Here is an 11542-nt window from a genome sequence, read left to right as displayed (position 1 = left end):
CCATATTAGACTAAAAAAAATGCTCACCTAGCTTATTGCTGCCTGCAGACATATTGCAGGCAGGCGATTCTCAGTAGAAATCATTCGATTCGAGTGTTTTGCACTGTTTACTTAGGGTGGCGTATTTGCCGTTATTAGGACCCATCATAGGAGCGTGCTGCGAGGGTAGTCGCCCAAGAGTGTGATGGCCAGATGCTCTGTGAAATTACACGACACATAATTAGTATTAGTAAAAACAAAAAAAAACAAAAAGAAATGTATAGAAACATTTAGCAGAAACAACCGTCTGCACAGTTGGGTACAAGCGAGGGCTTTAAGGAACAAACATAAATTGGATCTGTGTGTAATACATCCTATCAATTTGCGGTGCAATAAAAACAAACCTTAAACAAACCATCGTAAAATAAAAGGAAAAATCGATCGAATACATTTTCCAGTACACAAGTTTTAAAATTGATGAAAATGTGTGTGGGTTGTTAAATGGTTTAATATGCATGACCTCAACTTGTACGTAGCTGATGTACGGATGATAAATAATATGCAAAAAAATCACTAATCCCAAAAAGGAAACTAATACAAACGAATAAAGTTAACATTTGGAATGAATGCAGTCGACGAATTATGAGCATAGCTATGCTAATTGCTAACTTTAATAATAGTTTGCATCCGTTTATCGAAAAACTATGTTGAATAGTGAGTAAGGATATAAAACATGAATAACAATATTCATCCAAACACGGTGCACTTTGTTGCGGTACAAAGTTGTTTGTCTCCGTGCCCAACACAACGCATAGTATAACTGTCGCCAAGTACCAGCAGTCGCAGCTTGCAAAAAAAACAACAACCAATTACATACGTAAATGAAATGATTGCAAAATGCTTTACAGAACAATTTGTTTGATGTAGATAACTTAGAATAAAAAAATAAGAACAAAGAAGCCATGCCTGTTGTTATCATGCACCACAACGTTATAATCTGGTGGCGGTGATTCATCGCCACTATAGGATGCAAACCCGCGCATTCCGTGTGTGGTGCCATTACGCCCACTGGTCGGTATGAGCGTTCCGGTGCCAGCTGCTGCTCCGGCACCACCCGTTGTCCCGTTGCTTGTAGCGGTTTGTGCGTGCAGCAGCGTTCGATTGATCGTCATCGTGCCGGAAGCGATGATTGGTGCGGCCGGTGATGCGTTTGCGCCCGCCGGAAACAGTGGCGTTGTTTCCGCCTTATCCTCGTAACCAGGCCGCCTGTTAAGAGATTGCCAAAAAACAGTGATTTATCGTTAGTTAAATTATCTAAGGGCAACACAAAAACAGACCAACTGCATACTTTTTCGTAAGATAAATCCATGTGTGTGAATCGACACAAACGAGCAAGCTTAAAATGGCTGCGGACACTAAGCTGGCCAGCAGCATTAAAGTGAGTCCAAGCAGACCACCTTCGCACAAGCTTCGTGTAGCATCCGCATAGTGTTCGGCTACGGTGCGACGGTCCAGCATGACCGAGAGTGCCGTCAGCTGGCGCTTGCTATCATCGAGCTCCCCGTTGATCTTGTTCACTTTCGAGCTGATCTGAATGCCCGGATACAAATCCATGCCGATGCTGTTAACTGTCTCTAGCGATTCTTTAGCGCGATCCACGTGTACTTTCGATTCGTTCAACCGTAACACATACCGGTTGGTGCCGACGGTGCTGCAATACGTATACTGGACATCTTTTAGCTTTGGCTGTAACGATAGGAGAAAACATAACATGAAATAAGAACTGTATTAGCGATAAAACAGATGTTAATCACGCCAAATGAGTACGATTCGTCCTCATCTGCTCATCTGCTATTAAAATGGGACATTAAAAGCAACAAGCAGGCAATTTCAGCAAAGTCCACGAATTATCAGGCAACAGCCATAAAGCAGAATCCCAAACATCAAGCATACTTAAGTACTCATTTAATGTGGAATTAAATTTGTCCTTGAAGATTATACAGACATTTATAAATAGTCGGTCAAGCAGAGATCATTGTTTTATCAAAATAGAGTGAAGTATAGGAAAACTAATATTGAAAAACTTTATCAGAGTGGTTTAATAAAATGCGGTTTATTCGATCGTTAATAACAGTAGTCTGTAACACTCAAAATTATTACAACCAGTATGCAAAGTTTCTCATTGCATCGGATTTTTATCCATCCCATTTATGTAAAATCCCAAAGATTTAGCAGTAAGTATGATAAATTTATCCCCGAAAATTTTGTTTCCACTCGTAAAGTTTAAGATAAAAGTTGTAACACCAAAAACAGTAAGTAGGATGCAGCATTTAGAAAATGCAGTGCAGTGCTTCATTTACAAACTTACATCTTTTGCGAAAAAAAAACGTGCGTAACAAATAGCTAAAGTTCCAAGATGAAGAAATTCGGCAACCGTAATGTTAAGGACTTTATTCACGAAAGAAGTACAACAACTTAATGCCGCTTCCATGACCACCATCCAGCATATGGTCAGCATGGAAGAATTGTTTCCGTTGTATACGGCAACAAATCCACACCCCGAAGGATGCGTTCCGGTTCGCGGAGCGTCACTTCTGGTGGTGAGAGTTTGCATGAAGACAGCTCAATCTCGTCCCACTTTCAACTTTATTATCCAATTAACGTTGAGATATGACATAATGGAGATAATTTTATATCTTGTTTATCTTTCTCCTCTATCGAAAGATCTTTTCTTTTTTTTTCATTACAAATTTTACCAATTCTGCTCGGATGTGAGAGAAAAGTTATCAAACGTCTTTTCGCGTGCGCTTTACCGTAGTTTTTTTTACCAAGTTTTTGGGTGTATGAACAAGCTCACACTGTTATGGCGATAAACTGTCGCAAGAAGTTCCAGAGGGTTTTCGAACTTCTTAATATGGTTGGGCTCTTTAAAGATATCGTTACTGTTTTTGTACTATGATACGCTTTCAGATGTGAAACAGTTGGGTTTTTCGTAATAAACAGATTGTGATTTTCTTAATAACCTCACAGAACTTCGTGAGACTAGACACTCGTTAAACCATGATGTTTTATTTAATGAACGTCAGCAATTTCCTCTAAAGCAATATGAAAATTAAATTCCATGTTTCAAGCAAAGTCTTACATCAATGCAAATGGTGAATGAATAGTTATGCTCATGAACAGTGATTTGTTCAGCGCACCATAGTGAAAAGCCAAGCAATTGGATGACGGCCATTCAAGAATGAACGCAATAGGTAACGTACATGTCTAACATCAACTCTGAATAATTACTCCACACTCGCTGTTTGCTTCCTCGGACACAGATATGCTCTTGCATTGCTGTTGCGTTTCAGAACTCTTCAAGTCCTCCAAAACCACCAGAATACCAGAAGGGAACTTCATTCATTCCACATCATAACACACACAAGTAAAAAATGTGAATTATATGAACGGTAGGACCATAGGACTTAACAAATGCAGGAAAAAAACGATTCCTTCGTTAGACAATACGTATACGGCGGGATTGAACAAGAGTTGAATGAACGGTGAAGAGCTTCATCTCATCAAGTGTTGTAACATGAATACATGGTCCTCCTGGGCCGCGTATGTACGCCTCCTTAGAAATGCGATGATCTGTGATGGAGTTCCTGGAATATTGTTTCGCATTACAGAATTTATCGGCGGAATGATACTACAACCGTTGGAAGGAAACACATAAAGCACATAAAATTGTTTGATAAATAGAAGTATCCGAAGAGAACATTTTCCAACATTTGTAAACAGTTTGTATAAACAACATTTCTTCAAAATGTTCACATCATTTCAAGTAATTTGAATGGGGACAGTTGTTGTTTAATAAAGAAAAAAAACATATCGACACAAGAATTTTGCATCTTCGACAATACTAGTTTCTGCATGTTAATCTCATGAGAAACAATATTTGTTACACTTTCCTCTTTCGAGCGCAACTATTTTTATCTTTTTAAAAACTTCTCTTCCTTCTTGTTAGTATATTATCGATTCGTAGACTTACATGGCTGCATATGAAGTCATTCGGTTTCATGCAGAAATCACCCAGCGCAACAGCACTAGCCAAGTAGATGCCGGACAGCAGCCAGCACACAGTGACGGCTAGCAGCCCGCAAACGCTGAAGAAGATCAGGGCGCAACGAGAACTTCGTGTCGCTCCAATCATCAGGATAATGCACAGCAGCAACAGGAACGTAAGAAAACCGAGCGTAATTGGCCACCGCAGCTCCTCGTAAAACTCGTAAGTCTGCAAAAGGAAATAGAATAAAATATTTTTTATTTCATACTTAAATTGATTGAACGTATTTATTTCATTCTTTTCTTTAAATCTTAATACATTGAGAGTAGGAGAGTACAATACGATGTAGTTCTGAATAGATAAAAAAAAATATAGTTCTCAAAACACAAGCGAACAAAAAGTTTAAAAACAAAACAAAAAACAGAAAATTCTGCCTGCGGCTATTCAACAAAGTTTTATCAAATTTTTCAACACCACTCAAAAGAAAGAAGCATGACGATGAAAGGCAAAAGATGGAAAACCCAAGAGCACGGGTCTGGTTCGCAAAGCTGAAGCTGCAAAACATTTTCTTACGTGAGAACACACGAGAAAACTATTTTAATTATTAATTAGGAAAGTTTCACTGCACTACCTGTAAACTTTCCAAACATTCTTTCTCGAGTTGTTTTCAATTCCGGGGTTCTACAATTCCTATCGTTCTCATTAAATTTACGCCCCAGCAATAGAATGGAGTAAGGGATAGTACACAAGAAATAGCAAGAGTGAACCAATTCATTTCCGCAATTTCTATGGTGCCCCAAAAAGGCAACAACATGTTTTTGGGGCGGGGAAAGGTTGCCGAAAGCGCTGTTAAATCTGGCATCACTCAAGTAGTTTTCAGACGGTTTCAAGTTGAATCTCAAATGCGATAAAATAGTACGAATGAATGAGGAAAGAAAATTGCTTTTCTTTTTAATTTATGCAATAGATAAAATGTGATTCATTCTTTGGTCCCAGAGCTAGTGCACGATTACAGTTAACTTTAAACCAGCAGAAAAGTTAGCAATCTAAAATCGAAAAACCACGACGAAACACCATGGAATCAACACGGAAAACATTCTCGACTAATGTTGGCTATTGTAAAGAGCATAAACATTCGAAAGCGTAACACACAAATGTCAGTCAAAGAAGTGTCAACCGTTGAGTGCTTCATGATAAAACAAAAAACTAAACAGAATCCTTCATCAAAACTGTTTCGCCCAATCGTTCCTGGCCCCTTGTACGACGAAGGCATTCTTATGCAAGGGAAAACAGAACCAAACCACTGCTGCTAAAAACCTTCGGGGAGTGCACGGAGTTTGTGTGATAGAACACTGGTGGCGTTGAAGCGTGAATTTTTCATCTTCTGCGAAAGCTTTTGTGTTTCTCCAGTTGCTGGCGTCATAGGGACCGGGTTGTTCGATACTGAAGAAATGGAGCCCGGAGCAATTACTACCGTATCGCTTCACAGTTCATGCTGCAAAAATACCGGCCTTTTTTAATGGAAAATTTAACTAAATGTGTACAGAACCTGGATAGTAGCTGATGCGGCAGAGCTTGTACTTTGGGGTCTGATTTATCATAAAATTTTGAATAGGTTCCTAAAAAACTATGTATTTTTTGGCGGCATTAGTCAACGCTTTTGACAATAGTAGTTTATTCTGATGAGTTGACGAAGGGAGTACGTATCTGTTCGGCAGCTACATTTCTCATTTACTGTCTAAAGAACTAGGTCAAGCGGATGAACAAACCGAAAATGCAAGTGTGATGTAAGCCAAATCGACATGCTGATATCGGGTGTTCTGATTTCGTTCTACCAAGTGCATTGCTTAGCACTTTTCTGCTTAAGTGTAGCTACAGTCAATTGGTAATATTGCATACGATTGCATACGATGCATACGATACACTTCACAAAAGAATTACTCTTGGGTATTCCGATCTCTAGCTCAGTCGATACTTATCTAACGCCATTAATACCTGCTACTAAGCTCTTTATATAGTTTCTTTTATAAATGCTTTAAAAATGTTGATTTAGAATCAGCAACAGGAAGAATAGCTTTGAAATTACTTTTTCTAATTATCCTATTACTTGTCTCATAACCCCGTTAAAGAAATAATAACAACTCCAGAAGATGAATTTAATAACATTAATTTCAATTTCAATACGAGTTTCAGAAAAGTAACCTCATGCAATTAGACTTCAATGTTTACTTTAAAAATTCTAGATATACTTACGTCCAGTAAACTTTTTAATGTAATGTCCGTATACGCAGGACGCGTAAGATACACGATCGTTTCCAATGCATTGATAGCAAAGGTCGTATTGTCTTTGGCCATCTTAACCGTATCGTGAAGCATATAAAGAGCGGTTGCATTCGGCCGATGGGCCGGTTGTTCGAAGATTTGTTCCAGCTCCGAAAGTACCACCTTCGATTTTAGGTTATGCTTAACCAGTTCCGTCTGTGAAGTAAAAAGAGAAGAAAGCGTATTAAAAATTAGTTTGAGATGAAAAAGTATTCTTTAGTGCACGCGTACATATATTCGAAATTGAATAATGAAGGAGAAAATAAAGGAGTTATCGCACAGAAAACAAAAACTGCTGGTACCTTGAACGATTCTACTTATTAATGCCTTCCGCATTTTATTTACTGCGGGAGAAGCAAGGGTAACATCTACCCCCATCTTTAATAATCCCCAATACTTTACTGCCTGGTTTCTAAGAGAGAATTAGTATGTTAACGAATCTATTGAGAATGAACGTCACTACAACAGTTTATTCGAACACCAGCCAAAGGTCAGATAATGTTTGATGTTTACAGTATTCAAGTTAGTTGATAGGGGATATCATTTCAATTTGACGATAATCGATTGCTGTAACTAAACAATCAAGCTATTTTATGCCTAAGGCTAAAATGATCATTTACATGACTAATCCGTTTTGATCCGGAAAATAGAAAACGTTTATTACGAACTTAAAGTATTTCATCTTTTTTGGGTAAATATCAAGGGTTATTCGTGAGCACATTACTTTGCCTGTTGCTCGTGGAAAGGGTAATTTCTTGGGGGGAAATATTCAACAACAAAAAAATGAAACCACCATCCACGGTAAATACTGAAACGAAACCAACACGCCAATGAGGGCATCTCATATGCATGCCGTAACCGCATTTGCAACCACACCATGACTAATGTTAAATGTAAAGAAACAGCACAAACTACATCGCGTTCGTTCTTGTGACAAATCTGGCACTATTTTACCGTTGGCCAGTTTCGCGATCGATATAAATGACTGGTATTATTTAAACCGCAAAAACCTGCTTTCTTAGATTTCGTCTGCGAGCAGCTCAAACTCTTCGATAAACCCGTTTGTGGTCATAATCTTCGAATGAGTTGAATACGAACGCCGCATTAGACGTTTGCAGCATCAACATTAGAACGCAAAACATTCCTTTTCCAATCTGGATGTCCTCTAGCACACTCTTGTATGTTAGTTTTCTATGCAATGCTCAACATTAATGTACTTTGCGACGGGCACAGCAAACACCACTAAACGTACACACCGCATCTAAAAGTAAAGACGGACGGATTACAGCTCAGTACGACATCACTTACCTGATTTCGTACGTTCAGTATCAGTTGCTCGATCTTGCGACCCGAACCAAAGATCTGTAGCACACCATTATGCAGATCGTCGTTGCCGTACAAACCGAGCCCGATGGCAGCACAGCAGATTATGGCGAAAAAGATTAGGGTGCACTTTTGGCAGCCGTGTGACTTGGGTTTACGCGGTTTCCGGTCGCAACAGCGCGTCAACAGATACAGCAGCAGGAACACGAGTGAAATGATCAGTAGGGCTGCCGGTATTGACGCCAGTATACCGAGACTCTGTAAAGGAGAAAGAACACATATTTAGATCACATTAGTAACGGTGTTAATATGTATAAAATGTTATTCATATTTAAAAGAATTAATTTTATGCGAAGAAAATGTGCTTATGGACAAGAATTTTATTTCTTTAAAGTCGCAGTTATTCTAAGCTTACTTATTGGTTAAGTACACACAGCCTTATAAAGCGTGTAAGTGATTCCGGGACGAAATCAATGCCCCTTTCCAACCACAACCAAAATGGTTCAGAAGCATGCTAACGAGCAATAAACTATGCAGAATTACATTTACCACCAATGCCACCGGCACGCGCGTCCTGTACTACTACTACACGTCAACAATTTTCAACAAACAGCCCAAACAATCTTCCAAGACAGGGGGACGGAAAGAATTTCCGTATGCTTGACCGGATAGAACCAAAAAAAAACCACAATGGTGGCAAAAAAGCAATCGAAGACGGCGTCCGTAATTTGATGGTGAGTACGAGGAGTACTGGAGGTGTAGCAAATAGCACTCGCACGATATGTTTTTCCGACACGGGGAAAAAGGTAGAACACCCAGAATGGCTGTGCGACGACGGTCGAACGAACTCCAGACACAGTTTCATTCAATTGTGGACTAACGTCTTGTGGTTGCGGAATCCAATGCAACCGCACTTCCATCATTTCGCCATCACCGTAAATAGGGGAGACCTTTGCATGAATATGATGAGGACAAATCAGGACAAATTATTCATAAGCCTTCTGCAATGATTGTCGTGGTGTAACTAGAACCATGGTGCTGCACAATGACGTTTTCATTTCGAGTCATTTTAGCGTCATACACTATTTGTCTGAACTAGTACAGCTGGTAATGTTCCCTCCGGTATGGTTTCTTTCAATGCTATTATTTAACGGAAGCAAACGAATTGGAGATGTGGATGTCGGTGTGTTTCACTTCCGTGTGTGCCAGGGAATACGAAAAAAAGTCTACCCCTTTAGAATAGGGGTACCAACACATCTCACGAAAGGGGTCACATATCACGTAAAGATAATTCTGAAGATGCGAGGTGTTCTTGGTAATTCTTGGGTAACCAAGAACAAATTTCTTGAAGTACGTATTAGATGATATCATAAAATAGAGGCCTGAGGCAACATCAAATACGACCCGCGATACTTTTACCTAATGTTGAATTCAAACATTGACAAAAGGACTTCCAAAATGTGACACAACTGGCGAAATTTGGTGCACCAGACTTTGCCAACCCCTGCCGTATAGACGAATTCAATGTTAAAGCTGCCTTATCGCGGTACCGGATGTCTATTAAAAGAATTATGTCCCCGTTGCAAAAGGACCTGTTTATCTTTCCTGCTAAATAATTTATAGTACACGAGTGGTACAAATGTTGTGTGCCTTTTTGTTATTAGGACATTACGATTTGATTAAACATAAACAAAGTCTTAACCGTGTTGAGGAATCGTTTAGCTTCTAGCGATTGTTTTTATCGTGGTAAAACTTTAAAAATACTTTCGACACAAGTTTACTCAGCCTAATGATGGGCAGAAACCATAAAACTTTCATCATTTGCAAAAGTGTGCAAGTTTTCCTAATTCCCCGTGTTAATACTTGCCACACTGGATAGCAACCGTGAAGAAGCCCAAAACTTCTTCCAAATTTTTTCCACAAAGTTCCCAATATCCCACCAAGAGGTCGTGGTGACCCGAATATGCTCCATTGAAAGTATATACCATTTCAAACCTCGCTACAAACATCCGCTTTCGGCCGTGGAAACCTTTAAAGCAAGACAACGAGGCTCAAGAAACGATACTGTAACATGGTGACGATAGACGAAACTTAATCCTTAGTTTCCTTAATTGAACTTTCCACTACCGGCAGCAATGCGGATTTGCTCAACACAAAGAAGAAAAAAACCTATTCACCTTACTTTTACCCAGTCACAATACCGTACTGTACCACTCTCTGGTAGGTGTTGGGGGGAATGGTTTAATTATGCTTTAAACTAATGCTCCAGCACGCGATGTATGTTATGCCTTAATTTATGCACACATTTTTGTCGGCCAGGTACGTCTGTTGGACTAGGCAATATTTTTTAAATTCTATGGGTACTGCATGCTTCCGGAATGCTGGCGACAAATGGTCGCAAATCAAACAATGATATTACTTCACAAAACGAAAAACGTTACAAAACAATGAATATATTTTGAGTTCCAGTAAACACATTTTTTCCAATATTAAACAGAATTCTTAAGGCGAAGAATTGTAGTTCTATTGCTTAAATACGAGCAGAGAAAAGAACCCAAAAATACATTCATTCTAGGATACCTGTTGTTTTGGACTAGCTGGGCAAAAGAGGCACGTTCGTCCTTCCATAAAGGATTCAATGAGCTAATCAGCGAAAGCTTCGAACATGCTGAAAGTCCGACGATTAGTCAGTTAGGTCACAAGTTCCGAGCGGTTGAGAGATACGGTGAAGAATCTCGTTTGTTTGATGAAATTCTTCGGCTCATTTCAAACCCATGGCTCACCGCCAAGTACCTCCTGTACACAAGCATATATACGGTGAAAGGGGGTGAAACACTTGTGGCAGAACTAGAGAGAACGTGCACAACCAAACTGCCCATCATGATGATAATAAAAAAGCTAATTGCATCGCATTCCGGAAGCATTCGGTGTCCCATTGGTAATACGACCGGAAATCACGTCTAGCACCAAATAAAGCTGCTAATGGTAATACCCGGATGGGGAAGGAAATTAATTATTAAAGGTCAAGAATAATGGGTCGTTCGATAGGGTAAAATATAATTGTTACTTTTTTCATAACTCTATTTACCCCCTAGAAGTAGACAATTTCGAAGCATTGAACCTTTCATGATGACTATATGTCAATTGTCTGTCAATGCAAAGGACGCATTCTCGTCACGTGACCCATAACCGTGGAATGAATTCAATACATATTGACTATCATTCATTAATATGTACAATATGAACCTATACTTGTCATCGACTTCATTGTGATAGCGAACATAATTAGTTCCAGCATTCGTCTCTCTCTCTCTCTCTCTCTCTCTCTCTCCGCAAAACTATATTACTACAAGAAGAATTGTTTGGAAAAAGCCTAGGAGGCAATTGAAAATGAATATCCTTTGACGTGTAGGATTTTTTTTCTATTCACCATGAACATATGAATATGAGTACTGCAGGATCGATTTTTCGCGAACCGGATTTACGGTATCGACAAACAGAAGTCACAACTGCAACACAGCGAATATGAGGGCGTCCCGGTGCACATGGATGCCAGGAAATTAACCGGAAGCAGTCGACAGTGCATCGACAAAAAAGAGGAACAAGTAGTGGAGCAACTTTGAACGAATCATAAACTTGCTAAAGTCCACAAAACGAATCGGAGATGATGGGCAGAAAGAAGGAAAACAAATTAAAAAGACTTCCTGCAGATTGCGAACAAATAGAACAAAGGCACCGGGGAATGGAGAAGAATATAAAAACTATTAATACCATTTCTAGTGGATACGTTTTTCTGTTGTCCTGTTATCGCAAACCAATAGAAATTATGTACCGCTCTTCCATTTACTACACACTGCAATGGTGCAACAT

General features: G+C 39.3%; 1 protein-coding gene across 5 annotated transcripts in view; it reads right to left on the bottom strand.

Moving 5' to 3' along the window:
* Positions 1–11542, bottom strand: part of LOC125764303 (protein tweety-2-like) — a 47509-nt gene that overhangs the window by 7193 nt on the left and 28774 nt on the right. For 3 of the 5 annotated variants that reach the window (XM_049428432.1, XM_049428434.1, XM_049428433.1), the window contains exons 3-8: positions 7658–7930; positions 6281–6505; positions 4013–4255; positions 1328–1725; positions 946–1245; positions 28–197 (exon numbers count right to left, since the gene is read on the bottom strand). In XM_049428432.1, the coding sequence (XP_049284389.1) occupies positions 71–197; positions 946–1245; positions 1328–1725; positions 4013–4255; positions 6281–6505; positions 7658–7930 (1566 nt within the window). In that variant the 3' untranslated portion in view covers positions 28–70. Of the gene's footprint in view, positions 1–27; positions 198–945; positions 1246–1327; positions 1726–4012; positions 4256–6280; positions 6506–7657; positions 7931–11542 lie in introns of those variants that run through there. The other 2 variants (XM_049428435.1, XM_049428431.1) reach the window with 2 other exon arrangements.

The sequence above is a fragment of the Anopheles funestus genome, chromosome 2RL (genome assembly GCF_943734845.2).
Source record: "Anopheles funestus chromosome 2RL, idAnoFuneDA-416_04, whole genome shotgun sequence".
Taxonomy (NCBI): domain Eukaryota; kingdom Metazoa; phylum Arthropoda; class Insecta; order Diptera; family Culicidae; genus Anopheles; species Anopheles funestus.
Note: the sequence above shows the minus strand (reverse complement) of the source record. Positions and strands in the feature narration are given on the sequence as shown.